This window comes from Panthera onca, chromosome C1, assembly GCF_046562875.1.
Source record: "Panthera onca isolate mPanOnc1 chromosome C1, mPanOnc1 haplotype 2, whole genome shotgun sequence".
NCBI classification, from domain to species: Eukaryota; Metazoa; Chordata; class Mammalia; order Carnivora; family Felidae; genus Panthera; species Panthera onca.
Window position 1 is genome coordinate 197,501,755 of NC_138346.1, and position 27,668 is coordinate 197,529,422.

The 27,668-nt window shown below is 52.0% G+C and overlaps 1 protein-coding gene and 1 long non-coding RNA gene across 3 annotated transcripts; one reads left to right on the forward strand and one right to left on the reverse strand.

The window, feature by feature from the left end:
• Positions 1–1,851: 1,851 nt before the first annotated feature.
• Positions 1,852–25,448, forward strand: SPOCD1 (SPOC domain containing 1). Of its 2 annotated transcripts, XM_060621622.2 has the most exons (15): positions 1,852–1,924; positions 2,499–3,878; positions 14,896–15,072; positions 15,754–15,795; positions 15,919–15,979; positions 16,253–16,343; positions 17,085–17,244; positions 17,367–17,483; positions 19,017–19,142; positions 21,250–21,382; positions 21,612–21,762; positions 22,070–22,205; positions 22,853–22,942; positions 23,229–23,415; positions 24,424–25,448. In XM_060621622.2, exons 2-15 carry the CDS (start codon positions 2,538–2,540, stop codon positions 25,086–25,088), a joined length of 3,477 nt encoding a protein of 1,158 aa, XP_060477605.2. In that variant the 5' UTR covers positions 1,852–1,924; positions 2,499–2,537; the 3' UTR covers positions 25,089–25,448. The 2 variants fall into 2 exon arrangements, with proteins under 2 accessions (XP_060477605.2, XP_060477604.2); XM_060621621.3 differs by lacking the exon at positions 1,852–1,924 and having other exon boundaries at positions 2,176–3,878.
• On the reverse strand, positions 22,367–27,226 carry LOC132671152 (uncharacterized). Its single transcript, XR_009606964.3, has 5 exons — positions 26,733–27,226; positions 25,103–25,145; positions 24,389–24,535; positions 23,613–23,687; positions 22,367–22,801 (listed from the first exon to the last, which is right to left on the reverse strand). It is a non-coding gene; the product is annotated as an uncharacterized LOC132671152 (long non-coding RNA).
• Between the last annotated feature and the right edge of the window lie 442 nt (positions 27,227–27,668).

The following is a 27,668-nucleotide window of genomic DNA, read 5'->3' on the forward strand; positions in this document are numbered from 1 at the left end:
AATCTGAAGCAGCCTCCAGGCTCTGAGCTGTCAGCACAGAGCCCGTCGCGGGCTCAAACCCATGAACAGTGAGATCATGACCTGAGCCGAAGTCCCACGTCCAATCGAGCCTGAGCCACCCAGGTCCCCCTTATTTAAGGTCCAAAAATAGTAGACCTTATTTTTTATGAGTTTTAGATGTATAGAAAAAAAAAAATTGAAGATTAATACAGAGAGTTCTCATACGCCTGGCACTCAGTTTCCTTCCTATTAACATTATCTTGATTTTTTTTTTTAATTTTTTTTTAAATGTTTATTTATTTTTGAAAGAGACAGAGCATGAGCAGGAGAGGGGCAGAGAGAGAGGGAGACACAGAATCTGAAGCTGGCTCCGGGCTCTGAGGTGTCAGCACAGAGCCCAACATGGGGCTTGAACTCACAGAGTGTGAGATCATGACCTGAGCCCAAGTCAGATGCTCAACCAACTGAGCCACCCAGGCACCCCAACATTATCTTGATTTTTAAATTCAACACTATGTGTCTGAGATACAGCCATGTTGATATAGAGACCTAACGCGCTCACTCTAACTGCACTGGAGTATTCCACTGACCCGAAAGCTTCTCCTGGCCTCGCGTGGTGCAGGTTTAGGGCTGGCCGATTCCATTTCCCTCTCGGTGATGTCTATCAAATCCCTAGTTCCTCAGTGAAAATATTTACATAGCTGTAATGTCATAAATGTCATATGGTTTTAATGTTAAGAATCAATCTACAGGCAAAGTATGGCAAACTGAATTATCTTTACAGGCTGGGGCAGACGTGCTACAAACCTTAAAGCAAAAGTAAAAGGTGAGACGCTGGGGGAAGGGCAGCAGCCGGGAGGGGGCGCTATTCATTTCGCACAGAGAGTCAAGCGATGCAAACTAAGGGAGAGACGGACATTTAAGACACTTATTCAAAGCCGTGATAGCGTTCGATAGAAACAATAACAAAATAAATACAAAAAAGAAAAACTGGCGGGGCGGGGGGAGAAAGGAACACAGGTAATACAATCAACACAGCAGGGAGTGAATGGATACTTTTTTTTTTTTTTCAATGTTTTTTAAAACTTATTTTTGAGAGAGAAAGAGAGCGTGAGCAGGGGAGGGACAGAGGGAGACAGAATCAGAAGCAGGCTTCGGTCTCTGAGCTATCAGCACAGAGCCCAACGCTGGGCTCGAACTTGTGACCCAGGAAATCATGACCTGGGCTGAGGGTGGACGCTCAGCCAACTGAGCCACCCAGGTGCCCCAGTCCAATAGGTACTATTAACATGAATAAGCCTAGCAACAGAGTAGGAGAATATTATTCACGGCTACGAAAGTCGCATAAATAAAAAACTAAAACGACAACAAATACGGTACAAGAAAGGAAGGTGGCTCCCAAGAGTCGGGATGTGAGAGGACGTTTAAGCTTTTTATTTCTAACCTTTCAGTTGGGCTTGGAAGTGCATTTTCACCTATATGAATTATACTTTTACATTTGAGATGATTAAAATAACAAAGAATTAGGCAGAAATGTGACTCTGACTTCCCTCAGGCTTCAGGAACTTTCGGTAACTCTCCATGGCCCTAGGACCAAATTTAAACTGTCAGATTCAAGGTCCTTCGATTCTGATCTCTGGTTCAGGCGCCCACGCGTCCCTGCCCAGGAGCCCAAGGGATTGGCGCCTCCGCCGGGAAGCCCTCGAGAGGGAGAGCGCGCCCCCTGCCGGTGCCAGGACGCCAGCACGCCTGGGGTGGCGTCCACGGCGCGTCTTCAGAGGCCCCGCCTCCCTCCCTCACCCGGGGCTCCCCGCCTCACGTGACCCCAGCTCCTGCCCAGTCCGGGGGTGGAAGCCGGGGAGGGGGAGCTCGCGGAGCCCAGGTGAAAGCTTCTGGACGCGTTGAGCCGTGGGGGACCGTCCAGGTCAGGCCTGGGAATCTGGAAGTCGTATCTACTGGAACGGGATCGGTGGGAAGGGAGTTATTCCCACTCACTGCTCATTGCCCAGTGGTTTAGAGCTGGGCTTTTGGTGGGGGGGGGGGGGGGGGGGGGAGAAGCCCCGCTCTTCCTCCCCTATCTGCGTGTCCTGACCTTTGGTGAGTCGCTAAACGTCCCCGTGTCTCAGTTTCCTCACCTGTGGCCGCCGGCATGAAATGAAATTAGGCACGTAGTAGGTGATTAAGAAATGACACTTTTATTACTCCAGCCCCGTTAAGCAAAAGCGTGAACTCTCGGAGATGGGAAGCCCTGAAGCGTCGCTGTCGCTCGACCCGGTTTGATGGCGGGCCTCCCCTCCCTCACCTGGGGCTCCAGGCCCTGCTGGGGTGCTTATATCGCTGGGTGCTGTCTCCCTGTGGCCGCCAGGCCTCAGAGTCGGCAGGGCCCCCGGGGCCTCCACCTGGAGGGGAGGCTGTCCCCCAGGTTCCCCCTGGCCTGGTGTCCTGAATGGGCTGGCGGCCAGACACTGCATGATGGGGTCTCCTCTGTCTCTTCACAGGGCCTGCGTTCTGCTTTGGGCCCCTGTAGGTGGACAGACATGTCTCAGGAGGGGGCTGCAGAGGGCTCCAGCACAGAGGACCCTGCCCTCAGTCTCAACAGCCGTGGGCTTTTCCAGGAGGATGTGGAAGAAGCCAGCTCCATGTCAGGCCCCAGGCCACGCGTGCCAGGGGTGAACTCTGGGGCCCATGTCTGGGCTGGCAGCAGGAAAAGGGTCCTGAGGGGAAGGACCCATCGAGGTGCCGGCTCCCAGGCTGGGGGTGCTCCTGGGGCCAGCCTGGAGGCGGAGGCCCACTTGATGGTCCTGGAGCTGCGAGCCATGAGACAAAGCCAGGGTTTGGTGCCTGTCCCTGGGCTCCACTTCCAGCTGCCCATAGTGCCTGCTCAGGGGAGGACTCGGGCCTCCAAGAGGCTCCAGGTTTCTCTGCACGACATCTTAGCTGAAAGTCGGCCCGGGAATCCTCATGGCACGTCTGTGGGTCTCCCAGAGAGAGCTTTGGTTGGCAGGGAGAGGCTGGCGGGGCTGGAGGAGACAAGCTGCCCCCAGCCAGGAGAGGCCAGAGGAGGTGGGAGTTCTCCAGGGCGTGATGAGAGAAGCCCCACCCTCAGCAAAGAGGAGCCCCCCAAAAGGAGCCTGCCATCCTCACCAGGCCCAGCCCCTGTGGGGGCAAGAAAGGAAAACAGGAAGTGTGAGGCCCACTCAGAGGGTGGGGAGGGGGGCTTCTTGTGGTCCCCTGGTGGGGACAACCCCCAGTGTGTGGGAGGCCCCCCACCAGGCGCTGACTGGGAGTCCCTGGGAGACCTTTGCAGTCCTCTCTCTCCCAAGGACACTGGGTCTGGGCCTGGAGATCCAGGTGGCAGTTGTGTGGGATGTGTCTCGGGGACTGAGAAGTTTGAACATTTGCCCACTGCGGGGAATGGGGCCCAGCCAGTGAGCCCCTACGACCCTGTCGGGGTCCCACTGCTGGACGGAGGATTGTCCCTCGGGCCAGCTGCCCGGGATCCTCCACAGAGCTCTGTGCTATGCCTGGAAGTGCCTGGAAAGGCTCTCACAGAGTGGCAAGAAGCTGAGCGCATAGTCGGGGCCGGCTGTGATGACGGGCCTGCTGTCTCGCACAACCAGGAGGAGCTAGATGTCAAGGCTCAGCCAGAGTCCAGAGGGAGGCTGGGGCGAGGACTCCCTGCTCCCGCCGACGCCCCCGCCAGCTCCCTGGAGCCTGCAGCCAGCAAAGCTCGCTCAGGCCCATCCGTGGGGCAGAGAAGATCCAAGTGTGCTAGGAGGTTGAGGAGGGGCCCAATGCCCCATGCCCAGCACCAGGGCACAGACAACTCCAGCTGGGACCAGCCAGAGGAATCCAGCCCAGGAAGCTTCCTGAAACTGGTAAGTTGAGTCTGAGAGGTTGGGATAGGAAGGGCTTGGCCAGTCTTAACACACCATGCTTGGCGATGGAGTTTAATAGAGGTAAGCTACAGAGGTTCTTAATGGACATTATCCTTCACGCCCATTTTATATATGAGTAAACTGAGACCCACCGTGTCAGGAAAGAGAAGATGAACTACATTTGCCGACATCTTTTGCAGTTGGTGAGTCCTGGGTTTAAATCTTGCCTCTGTCCACTTCCTAGCTGAGTAGCCTTGGAATATTTTTTAGCTGAAGATTCCTCATCTGTAAAAAGGGGATAGTAGTTCTAATTAAATGTATTTTTTTTTATGTTTAGTTTTTGAGAGAGACAGACAGAGCATGAGTGGTGGAGGGGCACAGAGAGGGGGAGACACAGAATCGGAAGCAGGCTCCAGGCTCTGAGCTGTCAGCACAGAGCCCGACACGGGGCTCGAACTCACAGACCAGGAGATCATGACTTGGGTTGAAGTCGGATGCTCAACTGACTGAGCCACCCAGGCGCCCCAGTAGTTCCAATTTAATAGGGGTTGTTCTAAGAATTACGTGAGATGATGGTGTAAAATAATGCGCCTAGCACAGCGTAAGGCACAAAGTAAATTACTTAATGTAGGTTACATTTGTGTTTGCTTTAGTGTTAATAACCCTAAAAGATGGGCATTAGCTACATGTTTCCAGATGGGGAAACTGAGGCTCGGGGCAGTTAACAAACTCCTCCAATCTCACACAGTGAGAGAGTCGATGCCCAGCCATTTTCCCCCGTATTCACTACTTCTCTCTCCATTGCTCTTTAATTAGAATAATCGTTATTTTATTAATAATCATAGCTAACATGTTTCTACACCAAAGGCAGAAGGTGACGCTCCTGCTTTTGGTGTATATTTCTTACATAGTGGAAGTTTTATCACATTCATTGAATATGTATTATGTGTTGTAGGTACTTTTGATTTAATATTCCCATGATGCCTAGAGAGGTAAGGTAACTGGCCCAAGATCACACCTCTGGTAATTGACGTAGCCAGTGTATAAACCCTGAGAGCTCACCATACTGCCTGTTTGTGCAGCTTGCCTGTTGGCTTCCCTGTTGATCATGGTATCTGGCCTGCTTACCATGTGCTGGTAAGCACTTTATCGTCGTCGTCTTTTTTTTTTTTTTTTTTTAAGCACTTTATCTTCTTAACAACGCTATGAGGTAGGGGCTATTGATGTATACCCATTTTATTGATGTGGACACTGAGGCTCAGAGAGGTGAAATGACTAGTTCAGGGCCAAACAGCAAATTAGGAAAACTGGGTTAGGAGCACACGAGCTGCTGTGTGATATACCACTATTTGGTATTACAACTGCACTAGAATGCTATTACCTTGTTTTTGTAAACATCGCTCAAAAACAATTTTTAATAAAAAAACGCATGTGTTTATCACAGAAGATAAGAAAAAAAAAACACACGATGCCAACTTTTTGCGATGTCCTTCCTCTCGTCTTTTTCCTGTGCATACATATCTTTTCTTTACCTAGAAACGGGATCACATGTCCGATGTATAACTCGGCTTTTTTGGTATTTAAAAAAAATGTTCACAGTGGGGCTGCCTCGTTGGCTAGGTTGGTAGAGCAGGCGACTCTTGATCTTGGGGTCGTGAGTCCAAGCCCCACTTTGGGTGTAGAGCTTACTTAAAGAAAAAAAAATTTTTTCCCGCAATTAATTTGTTAACACAGAAAGAGGAAGTCCCTTTGAATGCTTTCAGGCCTCATTGCCCTTCGTCTGGAGATAATCGCTGTTAACGGTTAGAGTCCCCCCCCCCCCCCCAGTGTCCTTTTATGAACATCTACATCTATCTATTACACACATATAAATAAGCTCATACTATGCTTCATTGTTCTGGGATTTGTGATTTGTTTATTTTTCAAGCATTATAGCGTTTGGAGATCTTTCCAAGTCGGTACGTATTGTTCTGTTGAATCTGTGCTTTCCCTGAGCCCTGTATCCTAGCAGGCTGCAGACATATTTGTCACAGCCACAGGCGCTGGTGTGACCAGAGGATGGGCTGGGACTTCCTTTTCTCATTTCCGACTGCCGTCGTGTAGTTAAGAGTACGAAGCCTGGATGCTGACAGGCTGGCGTCCGGTCCTGGCTTTGCCACTGTCCGAACGAGCTAGGCAAGTGGCTTCACCTCTCTGAGCATTATTTCCTCATCCGCAAAAGGGGGGGTGTTAAAAGTACTTACCTGATAGGGTGGCAGTGAGGAGCAAATGAGGTGACACGTGTTTGGCATTTAGCACAGTGCCTGGTACAAGGTAAACACTCCAAAGTGGTACCTATCATTGACATATACAGTGCTGTGCTGTTCTAAGCCACGCTGGGGTGAACGTCCCTGTGCATCTGGTTTCTCCCCATTTCAGGTGATTTATTTGGGCCAGATGCCCAGAATTAGGATTCCAGGGCCTGAGGCGTTTTGAGGGGCTTGCTTGAGCTCTGTGGTGGCGCCAGGTGCCCACCTGCCTTGACTGGAAGCAGCCCACAGCTGCCTCCCCCTCCGGGCCCCATCCTTGACTCAGCCGGACAGCTTCCCAAACAACCCGTTGCTATGGCAACTGGTTCCCAGCTTCAGGCCAAGAATTGAGAGGGGGCTGTGACAGGGACGATGGGTGGCCGAGGTCAGGGCTGAGTGGGGTGCTGGCAAGCGTGGGCAGAGAGTCCAGCCGGTCTGGGACCCTTGCAGTGACCTAGCACCTTCTGCTGGAGGCAGCCTGGCTCGCGCTGGGGGCTGACAGGTGGGTTCGAGATTAGTCTCTGCTTCGCACTACAGGGTCACTTGCCATAGGAGATGTCTGTTCTCTGAGTCATAGTGGCTTCCTCTATGAAACGGGAATCAGGTATGAGAGGCTGGCTGTGTTGTGTTCTTCTGGTGTGAAATGCAGGGGCTCTGTCCTGAGCTCCTGGCCAGTGAGGTCTGGAGCCGCTTTGCAGATGGAATAGCAGGTGATGTGGGGAGGGCAGCTCTGCCAGGGCCCCCCTGCTCTACTCGCCAGAACCGGGGAGGTACCTCTGGCCCCACCCAGGTGTCCAGGCTCAGGTGCGCTGTCTGCAGCTTCCAAGTGTCGGGATGTGTGCGAGAGGAGCGTGTCTTTCTAGCAGGTGGTAGCCTAAGAACAGCTCTTTTTTTCCTGAGTGCTTACTGCATACCAGGAACTTCACATGACGTTACCATCTCATATTTAATCCTCCCAGCAGCATTAAAAGTTAGTGTTAAGGGGCGCCTGGGTGGCTCAGTCGGCTGAGTGTCTGACTTTGGCTCAGGGCACCATCTTGCAGTTTGTGGGTTCGAGACCTGCGTCAGGCTCTATGCGGATAGCTCAGAGCCTGGAGCCTGCTTCAGATTCTGTGTCTCTCTCTGTCTCTGCCCCTCCCTTACTCATGCTCTGTCTCTCTCTCTCTCTCACACAAAAATAAGTCAACCTTAAAACAAAACAAACAAACAAAAAACCAAAACCAGTTTCCTTTAAAAAAATAAAAACAAAAATAAGTAAATATAAATAAATAAATAAATATGAGTGTTAATACTCCTGTTCGGGATTCAGAGAAGTTAAGTGACTCAGTCAAGGTCACACAGCAAGTAAGTGGTGAAGCCAGTATTTGAATCCAGGCCCGTGGGATTCCAGAGCCTGTGCTCTGAGCCAGGCTATGGGGTTTGGATTTTTATGGGACTTTATTATAATTTGTTTAACAAGCAGAGGGGCTCCTCCAGGGATCTCATGGTCCAATGGGGGGTGGTGAACAAGTAACCAGAGGTAGGGACTGAGGCCCGGCAGACCTTAGATACCCAGAGGGCAATTGAGTCTACCTTGGGGAATGGTGGGTGGGAGGGTTTGAGGTAGGGTAGGGTGGAGGAGGGGGCTGCCTGAGTTGGGTCTGGGCAAAGGAAGTAAGTGTTCAGCAGGCAGAGAAGGGTAAGAAGGACATATCAGGAAGAGGGCAGAGCATGGGCAAAAGTACAGAGGCAGGAGGCAGCTTGGAGTGTTACGGGAGTAGAGCAGTAGATGGGGTCGGGTCTCGAGGGGAGGAGTGAGGTGGGGAGATCAGCAAGGACAACATTGCTTGAGTGGAAGTGGAGAGCTTAAGTGTGGTCGAGTACCCGGAAGGGATCTCTCAGGGCATGAGCCAAGGAATCTTTATTTATTTATTTATTTTAACATTTATTTATTTTTGAGACAGAGAGAGACAGAGCATGAACGGGGGAGGGGCAGAGAGAGAGGGAGACACAGAATCGGAAGCAGGCTCCAGGCTCTGAGCCATCAGCCCAGAGCCCGACGCGGGGCTCGAACTCACGGACCGCGAGATCGTGACCTGAGCTGAAGCCGGACGCTTAACCGACTGAGCCACCCAGGCGCCCGTAGGGAATCTTAACATCAGCATCGACAGAGACAGCGTGCTGTGTTCCAGGCCCTGTTCTAAGAACCTTGCATCAACCCTGTGAAGTAGATAACTGGTATTATCCCTGTTTTACCGATAAGAAAACTGAACCACAGAGAGATTAAGCAATTTCCCCGAGATTATACAGATCCTAGATGTTGGCAGCAAGTGTCCCACTGCATGAATATTGCTATGACTTATTTATTGACTCCATATGGACATTTGGGTTGTTTGAATTTTTTTGCTGTTCCATCTGGTGCTGCTATGATGAACAGTTCTGTGTATGTTTCTGGGTACGTACGAGCAAGAGTATCTCCGTGGAATATTCCTGGGAGTGGAATTGCTAGGTTATAAGGTATACACGTCTTCAGCTTTCCTTAAACAATGCCAGATGTTTTTTAAAGTGGTTAAAACGGTTTATACTCCTACCAGCAGTGTATAAATTCCAGTGGCTCCAAATCTGCACCAACGCCTGATATCATCAGACTTCAATTTTTGCCACCGTGGGAATATGCTCTAGTGTCTCAATGTTGTTTCGATTTTTATTTTCATTTCCCTATATTAAGGAGAATCTTTGCATACATTTTGGCCATTCCTCTTAAGTCTTTTGCCAAAGTTTTTTTTGTTTTGGTTGTTTAACTTTTCCTTCATAAAAAATTTAAAAAAAATTTTTTTAAATATTTATTTATTTTTGAGATAGAGAGCACAAGCAGGGGAGGGAGAGAGAGACACACAGAGAATCCGAAGCAGGCTCCAGGCTCCGAAGCTGTCAGCACAGAGCCCGACGCGGGGCTTGAACCCACAACCCGTGAGATCGTGACCTGAGCTGAAGTTAAACGCTTAACTGACTGAGTCACTCGGGTGCCCCTCAAAGTGATTTGTTAAAAGAAAAAATAAAAGGAAGAAGGAAAAGAAGAATAAAGATAGAACAGTGAGGTCCAGTAAGATTTCTTGGTAACATATGGTGGGATTATACTTCTTAACTCTGTCAAACTCTATTATGGTAGAACTTTTACTTGAGTGCTCTAATTGGGAGAATACATCGCCCCTAAATCTTTAAGTCTAGCCCAGACAGATCCCAAGAGCCACAGATCCCCTGGATAATTCCATCAAGACGAACCATAGCATCCCAAACTCCCATCAGAAACCTGGTAAAAGTCACTTGCCCCCTTTCTACTACTGCCTCCAATGTATCCTCCTTGCCTCTTCTCTTTTTATTCTCTGATACAATGTCTGTACTTATATCTCTGTGATTCTATTTTTTTTTTAATTTTTTTTTTAACGTTTATTTATTTTTGAGACAGAGAGAGACAGAGCATGAACGGGGGAGGGTCAGAGAGAGGGAGACACAGAATCTGAAACAGGCTCCAGGCTCTGAGCTGTCAGCACAGAGCCCGACGCGGGGCTTGAACTCACGGACCGCGAGATCATGACCTGAGCCGAAGTCGGCCGCTTAACCGACTGAGCCACCCAGGCGCCCCTGTGATTCTATTTTTTTTATTTTAATTTTATTTTTTGAATTTACCTCCAAATTAATTAGCATATAGTGCAGCAATGATTTCAGGAGTAGATTCCTTAATGCCCCTGACCCATTTAGCCCATCCCCCCTCCCACAACCTTCTGTTTGTTCTCCATATTTATGAGTCTCTTCTCTTTTGTCTCCCTCCCTGTTTTTATATTATTTTTGCTTCCCTTCCCTTGTGTTCATCTGTTCTGTGTCTTAAAGTCCTCATATGAGTGAAGTCATATGATTTTTGTCTTTTCTCAGACTGACTAATTTCACTTAGCATAATACCCTCCAGTTCCATCCACGTAGTTGCAAATGGCAAGATTTCATTCTTTTTGATTGCCGAGTAATACAAACACATCTTCTTTATCCATTCATCCATCAATGGACATTTGGGCTGTTTCCATACTTCGTCTATAAAAAAAATTTTTTAAATTTTTTTAAATTTATTTTTGAGAGACGGAGAGAGACACAGCACAAGTGGGGAAGGGGCAGAGAGAGAGAGAGAGAGAGACACACACACACACATAGAATCTGAAGCAGGCTCCAGGCTCTGAGCTGTGAGCACAGAGCCCGACACGGGGCTCGAACTCACAAACCGTGAGACCATGACCTGAGCCGAAGTCGGACGCTCAACCGACTGAGCCCCCCCAGGCGCCCCTAACTTTTCCTTTTTGATCGGTAGGAGTTCTTGATATATTTTGGATACTATCCTTTTGTCAGTTCTATGTTCTGTATCCTTCCAAAATATTGCTCACATTTTGCTTGCCTTATAGTATCTGTTGATGGGCAGAAATTCTTCATTATTTAAAATTTTTTTCATTTTAGTAAAATGTACCATGTTCACCATATCTACGTATACAGCGCAGTGGCTTTGAGTTACATCCACACTGTTGTGCTGTCAGTACCACCATCCATCCCCGGAACTTTTTTCCTCTTCCCAAACTGAAATTCCGTTAAGTAATAACTCCCCATTCCCTTCTTCCCCCAGCCCCTGATAACCACTGTCCTACTTTCCATCTCTATGAATTTGGCTATTCTTGGTACCTCGTATAAATGGAATTGCACAATACTTGTCCTTTTGTGACTGGTTTATTTCACTTAGCATAATGTCTTCAAGCTTCATGCTGTAAGCATGTATCAGAGTTCCATCCCTTCCTAAGGCTGAATAATATTCCGTTGTATTGCCTGGAGTACGTTTTGTTTATCTGTTTATCTGTCCGTGGACACTTGGATGGTTTCTACCTTACAGCTATTGTGAATAATGCTGCTCGGAACAAATATCTGTTCAAGTCTGTGCTTTCAATTCTTCTGTGTCTACTCTGCTGAGAAGTGGCAGTTGAATCAAAGTGGGATTGAAGGGAGATAGAATTTCTGGAGAAATTCTTAATTTTCTAATTTATCTATTTCACTTGTGATATATTAAAAAAAAAAAATTTTAAGGGTGCCTGGCTGGCTCAGTTGGTGGAGTGTGTAGCTCTTGATCTCGGGGTTGTAAGTTCCAGCCCCACGTTGGGTGTAGAGGTTCCTTAAAAATAAAATGGTAAAAAAAAAAATTACAAAATAAAAATCTTTTCAAGAAGAAATGTAATGTTGGAAAGAAGCGATGCTAATAGGGACCCTTGTGTTGTTCCGGACTTTCCAGGAAATGTGGTCATCTCACCAGAGTATGTTTGCCATGTGTTTATATAACATGCCCTTTATCAAGTTAAGGAAGCTCCCTTCTATTGCTGGTTTGCTCATTATTCTGAATAGACAATACATTTGACCAAATATGTTTTCGGCATTTTTTGAGATAATCATACGATTTTTATTCTCTAATCTATTACTGTAGTGAGCTTAATGACTTGGGTTAAAAAAAATTTTTTTTTAATGTTTATTTATTTCAGAGAGAGAGAGAGAGAGTGGGTGTGTGTGAGCAGGGGAGGGGCAGAGAGAGAGGAAGACACGGAATCTGAAGCAGGCTCCAGGCTCTGAGCTGTCAGCACACGAACGGCGGGATCATGACCTGAGCCGAAGTTGGATGCTCAACCGACTGAGCCACCCGAGCGCCCCTAAAATTTTTTTTAAGTTTATGCATTTACTTTGAGAGAGAGCGCGAGTGGGGGAGGGGCAGAGAGAGAGGGAGAGAGAGCATTCCAAGCAGACTCCACGGTGTCAGTGCAGAGCCTGATGCAGAGCTCGAACGCATGGAGCTATGAGACCATGACCTGAGCTGAAACCAAGAGTTGGACACTTAACTGACTCAGTCACCCAGGCGCCCCATGAGTTGGGTTTTTAAAAAATGTTTATTTATTTTGAGAGAGAGAGAGAGAGAGAGAGTGCACTTGAGTGGGGCAGGGGCAGAGGGAGAGGGAGAGAGAGAATCCCAAGCAGGCTCCAGGCTGTCAGCACAAAGCCCCAGTGGGGCTCAAACCCACGAACCGTGAGATCATGACCTCAGCTGAAATCAAGAGTCAGACGCTTAACCGACTGAGCCACCCAGGCGCCCCATCTAGATACTGAGTCTTAAATTCTGACGGTTATTATGTTTTTATTTCCAGAAGTTGTGTTTGGTTTCCAACCAAATCTGCTTGGTTATTGTTTAATATTGTTTTACCCTTCACTCATATATTTGACTCCTCCTTTTCTTTGGTTAAACATATTACATGTATTTTGTATTTTAGTCTGATAAATCCAGTATCTAAAGTTCTTTGCTGGTCGGATTCAGCTGCCTGTTGTTCTGGAGCCTAGTATGCGGGTGTACAGACCCCTGAGACAGGGGCCAGTCCAAAAGTTTTAAGCCAGGGAGGACTGTTCTCAATATCTTTCCTGCTTTCCTTCCCAGATGTCCCGTTTCCCCCCCTCCCCCTTTTTCTAATTTACTTTTTTGAAAGGCTGATTCATTCCCATGGTTAAAAAAAAAAAAAAAAAAAGTGGAAAGTCTCCTTTTCAGCTCCCTGTCCCTTTCCTACCGGCAGCCTCTGTTTTTAGGTTTGTGGATACTTCCAGAGATATTTTATGCAGATTCAAGCAAACACAAATTTAAAAATTCTTTCGCTTTTAACGCAAATGGTAGCACACTACACGCATTGTTCTAAACTTGCTTTTATATTTAAAAAATATGTTTCTGATTATAAAAGAAATACGTGCTCATTTGGAGTCACATAAATACCCAAGTGTCTACAAGCAGAAAGTGAAAGTCCCTCTGGAATTTCGTTCCCCAGAGATAACCTCCATTATGCGTCTATAAATATGTATTTACATAAATGGGCTTATGCAACAGATACTGCTCTGTAACCTATTTTTTTTTTTTCCTCCAAATTCTGTGCCTTGACATCTTTCCACGAATCTTTCCACATCTGTCAGTGCTGTCCAGTGCCTGGGCTTGAGTTAGACAGACACAGGCTCTAATCCCTCGCTGTGCTGCTTAGTAGTTGTGGGACTTTTCGTATCCTCTCTGACCCTCAGTTTTCCTCATCTGTAAAATGGGGATGGAAATAGTACATACCTCATGGTGTTGATCTGAGACCTTAATAAGATCGTGTGTGATGTGCTTTCTTCAGGGGCAGCTACTTTATAAGCCTCTGACGAAAAACTAGAAGTTTTTATTATGACTCATTCTTTTTTTTTAATGTTGATTTTTTATGTTTTAATTTTTTTAATGTTTGTTTATTTTTGAGAGAGACAGAGAGAGACAGTGCAAGTGGGAGAGGGGGAGAGAGAGAAGGAGACACAGAATCCGAAGCAGGCTCCAGGCTCCCAGGCTTCAGCACAGAGCCCAACACTGAGCTCGAACCCACGAACTGTGAGATGATGACCTGAGCCGAAGTCGGACCCTTAACCAACCGAGCCACTCAGGCGCCCCTTTAATGTTTATTTTTGGGAGAGAGAGAGAGAGCGTGTGCACAAGGGGAGGGGCAGAGAGAGAGGGGGTCAGAGGATCCGAAGCAGGCTCTGTACAGCAGAGAGCATGATGCCAGGCTTGAACTCACGAACCATGAGATCATGATTTGAGCTGAAGTCGGATGCTTAACCGACTGAGCCATCTGGGCGCCCATGACTCACTCTGTGTAATGGCCACTTCGAATCCATAGTATGCTGTATCACGGTTTCTTAACCATTCCCCCTTTGACGGACATTGGAGGGCACTCATTCGGGGTTTTTGTTTGTTTTTTGCTAATCCGGCGAACACTGAACATCTTTCACACCTTTGTGTGAGTGTCTTCTTGTGAATTATCTGCAGTGGGGTCACTGGTCCTCTGAATCCTGATCTCTGCATCCTTTCTCTCCAAGGAGGAAATGAAAATGCCCCATGGGGTGAAGCATGTGTGTTACGTAGGTTTTTGCTTTTTATTACTGCCCTTCCTCCTCCCTCTCCTCACATTCGGTGGGGTGGGAGGGATCGTCCACACTAGAGGCAATCCCAGCCCCCCTGGCCTGCTGTCCTCCAGAGCCTTGTAGCACTCCCCTTTCCCTACGATGCTGAACCTCAGACTTCCAGTTTCCCCACACTTTGGAACCTGACCATTCGTGATAATTCATTCAAAGATTAGATTTCAGACACATCTGCTTTTACGATAGTTCTCCGTGGTTTGCAATAGATTAGAAGAAATCAAACATACTTGTAATGGAATAAAAGCCTAAAGTAAGAAAGAAAAGGGGAAAGAGAAGGAGAAATCTTGGTATGACAACCTCTATTCTCTGCCAGTCCCGGAAAGGTACAACTGCTGGACCCAAAGTTAATGCTGAGCTTCCTGGCAGCCAAAGTAAAAAGGGGAACAGGATAGATTCTACAGCTCATAAGAAGCCCCAAATCCATTTTGCACCTTGAGATACTCATAAAGGGCTGGGGCTGAGGAGGGAAGGTGAAAGGATAAGAATGAAGACAGGCTCCTCTCCTGGGACAGAGGCCATGCAGTCAGCAAAACATTTCTTGAATGCTACTTTGTGTCAGGCCTTTTCTAGGCATCGGGCCCAGGACATACATATTCTCTGTCCTCATGTTGGCTTACGGTGCCATAGGGGAGAGTGACAGTGTGAAACGGGCCCTCCGAAGGGCCTGCGCTGCTCAGTTCTGAAGTGCTTTTCCTCCCCTGCAGCTTGGATCCGGGGCAGTGGTCCACCTCCTGGGGGCCATCAGCTGTGGCCAGGCAGGGGAGCCACAACATCCAAAGCTGGAGGTTCTGGAGAACATGATGGAGGCCAGCTCTGTATCACCTGTCCAGAGGTCCAGAAGGAAGGAAAGGCCCGTGGCCCAGGGCCCCACTGGATGCCAGGTACAGAACAGGTTCTTTTTTCTTTTTCTTTTTCTTTTTCTTTTTCTTTTTCTTAACGTTTTTTTATTTTTGAGAGACAGAATATGAGTGGGTTAGGGGCAGAGAGAGAGGGAGACAGAGGATCCGAAGCAGGCTCCAGGCTCCGAGCTGTCAGCACAGAGCCGGACGTGGGGCTCGAGCTCACGAACACGCGAGGTGGTGACCTGAGCTGAAGTCAGACGCTTAACCGACTGAGCCCCCCGGGCGCCGCAGAACAGGTTCTTTACATAGGCAATGCTACCTACTCCCTGCTGAGATTTTTCTCCCTGCTTCACAGAGATGTCACTGCCTCCCACACACATGGGGTGACTTGCTTGTGTCACACAGAACATACTAGCCAGAGACAGGTGAGACCCTCACTTGGCTGGCTAGTGGGGCCTGTGCGCGCTTTCTCCTGCACAGCTGAATTCAGGACCTTGACGGGAGCAGGGGTGGGGGCTGAGCCTCCAGGGCATCTGGAGAGGGGGCAGTCACTGACCTTTGTTCCTGGCCGACAGGCGGGTAAGGTCTTCTAGCCCCCACCCTCAGGAGGGACAGCATGGGCTTCTGGTGGCCTCTGACCTCTTCTGCCATCTGAGGAGTCGTTCCTTTCCCCTCAGGGACCCCCCCCCCCCACTTCTCCATATCCTCTTTCTCTTGCAGGAAGGGGCTCCTGTTCAGGAGGCCTGTGCTGAATGGCCTGGGGTGAGTGCTGCTTCTCCTGCCCACTGGGGAGAAGGTGGGGAGGTGGCTGGGGGAGCAGTGGCCCCCTGGTGCCGGGAGGCTGCTCCCAGAGTGTGGCCTTCGTTCCTCTCCCCTCCCCTCCAGGGCGGCCCAGGGGAGCCCGAAGAGGAGGAGCCTGTTGAACCAGACTGGAGGGAGGACTCAGGTGAGGGGCCATGGAGGCCTTAGCAGCAGCTGGTCTTTTAGGGACCTGCTGGGGTGTGGCGGGGCCTCATGCCCAGCTTCTGGCCCCAGCCCCTGCTAGAACTTGTCCCTGTCATCCCTGCCCCTGCTCCCATCAACCTGAGTCCTTCACCAGAGGACTGGCTGCCTGGGGCTGGATCCCAGACATCTCAGGTCCCTGAGACTGAGCATCGAGTCGCTCCCTCCCCTTGCTCCTAAGAATCCCACGGGAGTTCGTGACTCTCTTTCCCCACAGCTCAGCTTCAGCCCCAACAGGAGAAGCTATCCCTGGATATCGGGGTACGGGGCGCTGTGGTCCACGCCATGCGGGAGGTGCTGTGGAGTCGGTAAGGCCTCGCTCGCCGCTCCCCTGACTTCCATGATATCCTCATAGCTGTCCTCACCTCCCAGGTTCCATGCCATGTTGTCAGGGCTTCTGAATGTATGACTAACCCCCTTTTGTAGCCGTGAGGTCGCTTGCCCACACAGCGAGCCGGTGGAGAGCTGACATTTGAACCCGAGTCTCTCTGGCTTCAGGGTCATGCTCTCCCATGAAACCACTGCTGCTGCTCATGTCCTGGTGCTTGTCACCCACAGCAAATGCTTCCAGACGCGGTGAGCCTTTGTTGGGAGCATCTCAGATCTGAGCCCAGAGCTCTCACTTACAACGGTGAGACCAAGGCTCCGAGAGGGTAGAACTTTGCCAAGGCCACACAGCAAGTCAGTGGCAGAGTCCGTGTTATATTCAGGGCCAGGGCTCTGTCCCCTGCCTGCCTGAGGCTCTACCCTTCTCCCCAGGCTTTCTCCATCCCAGTTCCGCTGGCCAACGATGGAGCGCGGGCTGAGCAGTCAGATCTTGCTTTGCCACTGATCGTGTGGCCTTGGGCAAGCCGCTTATGTTCTCTGAGACTCACTCGCCCCATCTGTAAGTGCAGAATGATAACACTGCTTCCTCACGAAGCTGGGGTGAGAATAAATGTGTGTATATATAGGAAAATGCCCAGGATAGAAAGCGCAGTCGGTCCAGGCCCTGCTCCATACTCTCCTCACCGGCTCAGAGTCGTGGCCCCACCCTTGCCCTCCCGCAGCCTCCGGGAGCTCCCAGACCTGGTGCTGAGTGAGGAGGCGGTGGGGGGCATCGCTGCTGACATTGAGGCAGCCCTCTTCGACCTGACACAAGCCGCCAACTGCCGCTACAAGACCAAGTACCGCAGCCTGCTGTTCAACCTGCGTGACCCCCGCAATCCGGTGAGCTGCACTTTGGGCTAGGCCACACCCTCCCTCGGAGGCTGGAAGCCCTGGCGGGATGTTGGGGTGGGGGCTTCCGGAGCAGTGTGGTGCAGCCCCCCCCCCCCCACCTGCCCCTGCAGGACCTGTTTCTCAAAGTGCTTCAGGGCGATGTCACCCCCCACGGCCTGGTGCGGATGAGCTCAACCCAGCTGGCCCCCCAAGAGCTGGCCCGCTGGCGGGACCAGGAGGAGAAAAGGGTGAGCCTCTGGGTCAAGTCAGGGTAGGCGATGTGGGAGGGACACGGGGAGAGGATGTAGCAGGACAGAGACAGTGAGGAGGTGGACAGTGAATGAGATACGGGGACCACGAGACAGACAGAAACAGAAAGGAGGAAGTGGAAAGAAAGAGCGGGCAGCAGGGAGAAAGTCAAAGAGACTCTGTCCACCGAAAAAAAAAAAAAAAAAGGAAAAGAGGCAGAAATGGAAAGGGGTTAGGGGTGGAAAGCTTTGAGAGAGGTGACACCCTGAGAGGTGTCATCTTCCACTTGCTTTTCTGTGGAGCTGGGGGCAGGGGTGGGGGTACTGGGGATGATGGTCTGAAGTCTGGAATCCAGGATTGTCATCCACCATAGATGGGGGTAGACCCCCTGGGGTTCCTCTGTTTCCATCTCAGCCTCAGAAGCCCTCGAAAAGGCTGGAAGTCTTCCTGGTGCCTCAGGCTGGGCGAGGGACCCCCCCAGCCCTCACGCTTCACAGTCATGTCCCCGTATACCCTGTGTCTGTGTCTCTCTCCCTTCCTGGGGGCTGCTCAGGGACCTGGAAGGTGTGGGCACTGAGCCGGCTTTGGGGAATGTTTGCACAATGCTTGCTGGTGGCCCATGAAAGAGAGGGGGCTGATCTAGGGAGTAGGCCAGTGGGGTGGAGTGGGGTGCTGAGGCCCCTGTTCTGGAAGACACTGGGCTGATTAGATTCACCTAGAATCCACTAGGTGACTCTGTCCACTGTAGGCTGAGCTTCTGTGCAGGAGCCTGTGGGGGACCAGGAGCAGAACAGCTACGTAACTTGTAGGGTACAGTCCAAAACAAAAGCGTGTGGCCTTTTGCTCAACAACTATTAAGAATTTCAAGATGGCGGCCGCATGACGTGTGGGACCCCAATGAAGTGCAGCACCGTGTGCAATGGCATGGAGCCCTCGCCCATGAAGCCAGCCCTGCCAGGGAGGATGAGACCTCCTCCAGGCTTCCAGGAAACATTTCAGATAGAATGACATTGATCAGCAATAAGAATGACAGGCAGCATTTACTGTGAGCTCGGCTCCAGCCGAGCATTCTGCATACACTGTTTAACCTAATGCTCTTAATTTAATTCCTGGAAAACAGAGAAGTCGAGGCTCAGAGCAGTGAAGTGCTTGCCCAGCACCACATTGCCTTGAGGGTTTCTAGTAACGACCCAGCTGGTGCTCTAGAGCCTGCACTCTTGGACTGCACTGTACTCTTCCCAGGACAGAAGCTGGGGTCCGGTGGGAGGCAGAACTGACTTGTAGGAGGAGGTGAAGTTCAGGAAGGCTTGCTGGAGGACGCAGGGCTTGAGTTTGGAGGGTGGCTGAGTGGAATATGGGAGCAGTAGGGCTGAGGGTGGAGGGCTTGTTAGGGAAGGGGGATGGTGGAAGCAGAACTGTGAAGGGAGAGGAAGGGGACCCACAGAAGAGGGGCCATGTGGGAGGAGTATGAATACCTTGGGGGCCTGAGACCTCCTCACCTGGCTGAGTGAGGGTGACTTGGCCCCCGCCAGGGCCTGGAGATCATTGAGCAGCAACAGAAGAAGCCGTGCAGCCTCCCGGCGTTCAAAATGACCCACAAGGGTGAAGTCGAGATCCTGCGGGACGGGGACCAGACGCTGACCCTGGAGGATCTGATGGTAAGCGACAGCCTGACCTGGCACTGATGGGGCTCGTGCTCAGGGTCCCACCGCTCACCTCAGCAGCTGGGTGGCCTTGAGCAAGTCACCTGATGACCGTGAGGCCCAGGGTCCGCTTGGTGAGCGAGGACATGGTCGCTACCGCAGTTCCGCGGGGTGGAACTGACCTGTTGGCATGGCCTGTCCGGGCCTTCTCGGCGCCGGTCCCCTCCTTCCGGCCTAACGCCAGGGCGCCCCACACGAGTGGTGGTTAAGTCTTAACACTGCAGCTTCTCCCATCCTCAGCCATTCCCACCAGGTGTCTGGTTGGGAAACAGGAGGGCTGCCCTGAGGCAGTGGCTGCTCTGGGACTGTTCTCGAGGACAGAGCCCTGCTCTCTCCGGTGGCGTGGCAGGGCTTAGCGGTGCTCCGGGCAGGCAGAGACCCATCTGGAGCCCCTCTTGTCGCCGGGGATCCGCTCCGTCCTCGTGTCCATCCTGTCCTTCCTCCCCTCTGCCCCTCCGTCTTGCATGGGGCCCGACATGGTGGCTCGGCAGCCCTGAAATCAGTGAACTCATCAGCTCAGCTCCCGCAGATGATCAGAACGCCCCCCTGGCTTAGTTCAGTCACTCTCGGGAGGCCCCTGTGGCTCTGCTTGGGTGTTCGGTGGGTCAGATGTTCACCCGACTCTAATCAGCTACGTGTCCAGGATGGACAGCGCAGGCCCCTTGAGCCTTGTTCATGGGGGAAATGGCAGTGAACATGACAGATGAAAACTCCCGCTCCCCCACCCGCTGCAAACCGATAACCAGGCCAGCCTCCAGAACTGCGGCCTGTGCAGGAAGGAGTCCCCAACCCAAACCAGCCTGTGTTTTCTGAATAAATTGAACCCAAGCATAGAGGTAGGAACTGAAAGAAGTGCTCGATAGGGAGACAGAGGCAGAGAAGGGGTGGGGAGAATAACACAGAATCACATCTTACTCCTTATCGAGCACCTGCTAAGTGCCCGTTTTACAAACAGAGCCTCATTCAGATCTCACAGTGACCCACAGGGTAGGTGATGCCAGTTTCCTGGATGAGGACCCTGAAGCCCTTTGCCCAGGGTCACTTAGTTGGTCATGGGGTCACTCTAGTTGGTCATGGGGGGCTGTGATCTGAAGCTGCCCGACTCCAAAGCCTGTGCCTTGGTACAACTCTGGAGGTGGTTTATAAGGCAAGAATAGAGTTTAAAAAAATCTTTAAAAATCTTCCTAAAGCAATATTTGTGCTTTAAAAAAATTTTTTTTAATGTTTATTCATTTTTTTGAGAGATAGTGAGCAGGGAAAGGGCAGAGAGAGAGAGAGAGAGAGAGAGGGAGAATCTGAAGCAGGCTCCAGGCTCTGAGCTGTCAGCACAGACAGCTCAGACGGGGGGCTTGAACCCACCAACCATGAGATCATGACCTGAGCTGAAGTGGCCGCTGAAGTGACTGAGCCACCCAGGTGTCCCCAAAGCAATGTTTTTTTTTAAAAAGCCATTTCTATTATGAGGGACAAAGGTGATTTGGCAGTGGGCATCGAAAGCCTTTAAAATGTTTATTCTCCCTGATTCTGTCCTCTGCTTCTAAAACCTTGTCCTGAGGACATAGTTGAAAGTTTAGGAAAATACTTTCTGCATAAGGATGTCCTCAGTACTGTTTGTAATGGTGAGGATCTGGGAATGATCCCCCCATCCAACGATAGAGGAGATGTGTACACGACGGTCCACAGTGTGTATGGTCCGTGTGTGTGTGGCAGGCGCCTGTGCGATCATTCGTGGACACAGTGGGAATACAGGTTGAATATTTGATCCCAGCTGTTTTAGTCAAAGAACCCCCAAAGCCCTGGGTATAGAAAAACTGTTACAAGGAATACCCAGAATACCAATTACTGTCATTGACGAGTGGGACAAGAGGTGATTTTTATTTTATTTTTTTGGTAATTTTCGAATTTTCTATATTTTCTTTAACAAGTTCTTAGTACCTTTATGGTAAAAGAACGTCTTATTTGGAAAAATGAAACCCTATCCCTGAGGCTCCCTGGTCCTGGAGAGCTGCTGACTTCCTTAGCGCCTTCCCAGCCCACCCTTCTCTCCCGCTGTGCCTCCTAGGGACCCATGGTGTCTGTAGACAGTAGCCCACTGGCCCTGCCTGCCACGTCAAAGGACACCACGGAGCAGTACGAGGACACCACGGAGCAGCATGAGCACCATTTCCTGGACCCCAGCTGCCGCATCTGCATGGGTTGGGGCGGGGGCACGGGATGGGTGCAGGGGTGGTGGGCAGGCTGGGGCTGAGTGTGGGGCTCAGCAGCAGCAGGGATTCATGGCCTGGGGAGAAGGTGGCAGGGTGGGCATATCTGTGTCCCAGGTCACCTCGAAGAGAACCTGGGTCAAAGCCTGGTTCTAAAGCCCTGGCCTGGCTTCATCTAGCTGCCTGCTCCTGTTTCAGCTTCTGCCTCTGTTCTTTGTAGACTGGAAGCCCTCGTGTGAACTGCCAGCCTCCTTCAAAGCCACTGGGAGGATAGGGGACAGTGTCTTCCAGAGAACCCCAAGCCCAACCCTGGTGTCCTCTCCAGCGATGCCCCAAACCAGGGAGAAGCCTCCCACACAGCTCCAGGACAGGTGTGGGGCGGGGGGTGGGAGAGGGTCAGTGGGGGAGGCCACCTGCTGGGGAGGCAGACACAGCGTGGACTTTTCTTTGTCTATGGCCTTGGGCAAATCCTGCTTCTGCTGTGGGGCTCAGTTTCCTCATCGGTACATTGGAACCAGTTGCTGCAGTCTGCCGGTTCCCCCTCACCGGGCCGTGCTTGGACTAGTGTTCCAGCATACACACCGGGAACACAGGACCTTCTCTGAAAAGTAGGGAGATGCTGAGGGAGGTCCTGATAACCTGCTCTGCCTGGCCCTGTCTCTCTGTCCCTCTCTTTAGGCTCCAGATGCCTGCCGGGCCCACAAAGGCCCTGCCCAGCCAGCCGTCCTGGGAGGGAGCGCTGGACATGTTCTCCATCAAGCGGTTCAGGGCCAAGGCCCAGCTGGTCTCTGGAAACAGCTGTCGGCTCCTCATGGTACCCCAGCCCTGCTCTCCAGGGTCTCCCTCCCACCCTGGCCAGCCCGGTCAGCTACCCACAACCCCTTTCTTTCTTTCTTTCTTTCTTTCTTTCTTTCTTTCTTTCTTTCTTTCTTTCTGTTCTTCTTTTCTTCTTTTCTTCTTTTCTTCTTTCTTTCTTTCCCTCATTCTAAAACAAGGCATTGGGACCCTCTCTGTGCCTGGCACTGTACTAGGCATGGGGCAAATGAGACTCCAGCCCCACTCCTGCAGACACACACATGAGTCAAGGACTCCCTGTAACCCAAGGCATAATGCAAGAGGGCCCTGGGAGAGGAGTCAGTCTGGTGCCTCCCTGATCCAGGGGAGAGCTTTAGGAGTGATTGTTGAGTGACTGAATGATCAGCTGAACCACTGGACGTGGGTGGGAGGTTCAAGAAGGGAGGAAGGGGCTTCTGAGGAGCTGTAGGAGCCTGGCCAGGATAGGCTGTAGGCCTCAGGGGCAGTCGGGGCTTCCTGGGCAGTCACTGACCTTCTTGGGGTCCTGGTGTACTGCCTGTCCCCGTCCTCTTCACTGAAGGCTGTGGCTTCGTGGTGGCTGGTGTTGAGTGTACCCTAAGTGGGTGGGAAGCTAGGGGGCTGACTGGCCATCCTACCTGCCCCCAGGCCCTGCCCGAAGTGATCCGTTCAGCAGGCTGCATTCCCTCCAATACTGTCTGGGATCTTTTGGCCAACATCTGCCCAGCCGAGGCCAAGGTAACTGCCATCCTTGGGCACCCCCTTGCCTTCTGGCCCAGGACCTTTAGCCCTGTGCTTCCGCTCTCTCCTCCTCTAGGGCAGGGGCCTGGTTCGGGGTGTCTGGGTCTAGTTCCCACTATAACTGTAGACGCTCTGTGACCCTGGGCAAGTCTCTCTGGTTCCTCCTCTGGAAAGTGGGGACACACATCCTCACGGGGTTCTCGGGGGCTTGGATGAGACCAGGGGTGTTCTCAGGGGGAAAAGATGGCAGCTGCAAAAGCCACTCCCCTTCCTGCAACTGTAGGACATCTGCGTGGTCAGGCTGTGCCCACACGGGGCTCGGGACACCCAGAACTGCCGCCTGCTCTACTCCTACCTCAACAATAAGCAGCGCCATGGCCTGGCAGCCGTGGAACACGTGGGGATGGTCCTGCTGCCCTTGCCTGCCTTCCAGCCCCTGCCTGCCAGACTGCGCTCTCTGGGAGGCCCCGGTGAGTGCCCTGATGCCCGTGCCGGTCCCTGCCTCCCCTCATCTGGGACCAGATGGGGCATTGTTGACAGTCACCTCTGTGGCCATGGAAGCAGGGCACATCTCAGAAGGGAACTCTTGAGACGGGCACGCGGGGCAACAATGATAGGTATATATTGCTTACTGTGTGGCAGACAGTGTTGTAAAAGCTTTACTTACACTAGTTCATTTGGTCCTCAAAGTAACCCCATCAGAATGGTAACTGTCAGTTTCTTGATTTCACACATGAGGAAACTGAGGTAGGGAGAAAGCAAATGACTTGTCCAGAGTCACTCAGCCAGTGAGGAGCAGAGCCAGGCTTCACACCCAGGCAGCCTGGCTGCAGAAACAGGGCTCTTGAACACAACACCTACTGACCCTTCAACTAGGCGTCCTGAATAGAAATTCGTGGGACAGCCACTTTCATGCAAACACAGCGGGACAGAGGCAGGACCCACAAACAGTCGACTGAAAGCTTCGTCTAAGGACAGGAAGGAAGGATGTTTTCACCACCAAAACATCACCTAAGACTGGAAGGAGGGATGTTTTCATCACCGCTACCCTAGGCCAAGGTTGGCCTTTGTGCCCAGGAGGGTATCTCCAGGGCATGGCTCCAGTAAAGCACCTCGGGTGGGGGTGGGGTGTCAATGGGTACGCTGTACCCATTCCCAGGCAGAGCACTTGGCCTTTCTGGGCTGCCTTTCCTGGCGAGAGTGTGGTAGATTCTGAATCCATACAGTCTTGAGGTCAAACCATTCACTGCCCCACTCGCAGGCAGGTGAGCCCTTTCCCGTGCTGAAAGTGACTCTCCTGAGACGGGCTCAGCCTCCTCCTCACTGGACCCCCATCTTACAGGGACCCCCATCTCGCTGCTGGAAAGCTCTTCCTGGCACCTAACCATAGACCTACTGCTGCACTCATAATGCAGCTTCTAGGGATGGTGTGTTGTCTCCTACCAGGCCTTGAGTCTCTCTGCTTCCTCTTTCCCCAGGCCTGGAAGCTGCTCACTCAAGCCTGGTGCTGGCTGTGCTGCTCCCCAAGGCAGGGCTTCCAGACACAGCAGAGTCCAGACCTCTGTGGCGGAAGGTTCAAAAGATGGTCTCCTTCAACAGGAAAGTGGAGATGAGATGCTACCAGTCCGAGCATAGGAGTCCCGATGTGGCCCCAAAGGGGTCCCATCCCCCAAGGGATACTCTGCAGCAGAACCAGGGCAATAGCAGCCTGGCTCCAAGGGGAATTTGTGCTTGGGAGAGGCCACCCAGAGGCAGGGGGAGACTGTGGGAAGAGCCTGAGACCTGGCAGAGTCCTGGGCGAGGGCAGTGGCCCTCCAAGCCAGGCCGGTGCCAATCCAGGCACCCCTATTCAGCAGTACCATTTGGCCATGGCCGGCACCTCCACAGAGCCTCCTGTCCCCACCAGGCCCTGCTCCAACATCTTGAATCCCTGGTGTCCATGAGCCGTCAGCTCCAAGCCTCAATGAGGTCCCCAGGCCAGGAGATCCTTCCCCCAACTCCTGCCCTGTCCCCTGCAGCCCCTGGAATTCTTGGCCTACTCAGTCAGCCCCCTGCAGCTCCAGAGCCCCGAAGCCCAGCTCCTGACTCTTTGGGTCCTACAGATGGAGCTGGCTCTGAGTGTTCCTTCCCCAGAGAGACCTGACCCTCATTACCCACCAGAAGAGAGTCTTTGATTCCTTCCCCAGTGCTGAATCCGGAGCTGTTCCAGGGAGAGAGGGGCAGAAGAAAGGGAGGGTCAGCTGTTTGGAGCTTTCTGTTCTGCAGTCTGCTTGGTGTTGATTTTTGGTTCAATAAAGAGTTTGGCAAAGGTCAGATTGCATCTTCTGGCTGGTCAGGAGGGACCCTGGGCCTGACCTGGTATGGGTCGGGGCAGGTGTGTCTGAGTTTCTGTACACAGATGTAGCAGAGCTAAAGTGCTGGGGAGGGAGAGGGCAGCCTTGTCAGCTGCCTGTCTTGAGATCCTGAACCATCACTGTGCCCCTGGGCACAGCTGTTGCCATGGTGGGTTCTGGGAAGTATTCCGAACTAGGAGGAAGAAGTGATGGGAGAGAAGGCAGGACTAGGATGGGGGAGAGAGAAATGAGGCTTTTGAAGGGGCATAGGCATTTAGAGATAGGAAGAAAAAGGAGAGCAAGTTGCAATGTAAATTTTGTAGTTACCAAAAAAAATATATTTTTTTCAGTTACCAGGATTTTTTTTTTCATTTGGATAGTCGGGTACCATCATATTCCCCATGTGTCTGTGTCTGTGTGCCTCTGTGAGTGTCTCTATGTGTGCATGTGCCTGTGAGCATCTGGGTGCACCTGCGTGTATGTATGTCTGATTGCATGTCTGTGTGTCTCTGTTGGGTAAGTTGGGAGATCCATATAGGATGACTCTTCACTGTGCCTCTTGCCAACCCCCCAGAGACTGGTACAGGAGAAAGAGGGTCTTGGCCTGGGAGTGGAGGGGGTTGGGCATTCAGGGTGGGGTTGGAGGCTGGTGTGAGGGCTGGATGGTGCTGCTTTGCCTGGGGCCTGGAATGAGCTCCTAACAGTAGCTACAATTGTAACGCATCTCTGGGAGAACGGAGTCTGGGGACCTATCTGGAAACTAGCTGCCCTCTGGCTGCTTAGCCCAGTGCAAAGAGGCAGGGCCTGGCTTTGGAGAGAGAACTTCTGGGAGGACCCCTCCGTCGTCCTCGACCCCTTCTCCAGTCCTTAAGGGGTGTACCCCGTCCATCCCTCTGAAAGTCTACTCATGCATCAGCCTCGCTCAGGGCCGGGCTGGACTGGGAAGGATGGGGGCGTTGGTTGTTCGGGGGCTCCCCTCTTCTCTGGCCCCATGAGCTCGCTGCTGCCCTACCCGCGGCCGACAGCAGAGGGGGCCCTCGGCCTAGGGATGGAGGTCGGGGCTAGCTGGACCGGAGGACGAGCTGGGGGCGGGGCGAGGTATGGAATTTTAGCCCGAGGGACTGGAAGAGGGTGCGGGGGGAGGAGCGGGAGGTGCGGAGAGAGGAAAGGAGACCAGACTTGTGAACCGGGGGAGGGGGCGGGGCTCCTTCGGTAACTTTACGGGCTCCGACGGGCTTGTGAGCGCCACAGCCTCGGGCTATATGTAAATGACACAAATTACTATGCAACCTGCAGCTTGATTCTGAGTCGGGAACTTGGGTCATCTTCCTAACACAGTTGGGGCAGGTCAAGGGGAAGATGGCTGTGAACTCCTTCCCCCCAGGCCCAGGGCTCCCTTCCAGGGAGACAGGAGAGCATTTGCTGCCTCCTCAGGTCACTCAGGGAAGAATAACCTCTGGACTGTCGGCTGGAACTTCCTTTCGGAGAGTCAGTTTCGCCCCCTGCAAATGGGCGTGATGACGCGGCCCTATAGCACCTCACCCAGCGAAGAGGGCTAGAGGTGGACAGCGAAATCCTGCAGGCTGCTTTGAGGCCGGGGACCGGACAACACGACCTCCACCCACGTTTTGGCCCTAGTCCACAAGCCCCTTCCCTCGCCTTTCTTTTGGCCGAGGCGGCCAGGAGCAAGGATTAGGCTAGCTGTTGCTAGGGGGCGTGGTCGGCGGTTGCTGGGCTCAAGGGACGTTGCTGAGCAACGCTGGGCGGGGCTCACGTTGCTAGGCCCGAGTAGGAGTCCCCAGGGACCGGAATGGCCACCCAGCTCCCCTCGGCTTCAGTGGAGGGCGCCCCACGAAGCTGCTCTCTCGCGACTTTCTCCGGGTCTCAGCTTCCCTCAGGCTGGACGCAGTTTCTGAGGGTCCTTCCGGTTCACACCCTCCGAGACTCCGTGATCCTCTGGGCTATGGAGCGAGGAACCCTGGGTCTTTGTGCACGTGTCTGTACGCTCGCTTGTGCGGTAGGGGGGAGAGGGGGGTCGCATTTGGGTTTCCATAGCAACTGTTCCTGTGTCATCCCATTTCTTCCAAAGGTTTGAGCGGTAGCGTCTACAAATTTACATATATCTGCATGTCATTAACATAGAGGCGGGGCCGGAACTTGTTTGGGCAACTATCCCTGGACAGTTCCCTTTGCTTCCTCTCTCATCCCGCCTGAAGGGCACGTGGGCAGCGCATGCGTGAGTGTTTTTCTTGTTAATGTTCCCAGAATCGGGGTGGGTGGGTGAACTGTAATACTGACTCCTGGTTCTGGCCCCCGGTCACCTTACTGAACCATTAGTATGAATTCATCCAGGTACCCTTGACCAAAGACCTTTACCAGCACCCCCAGGC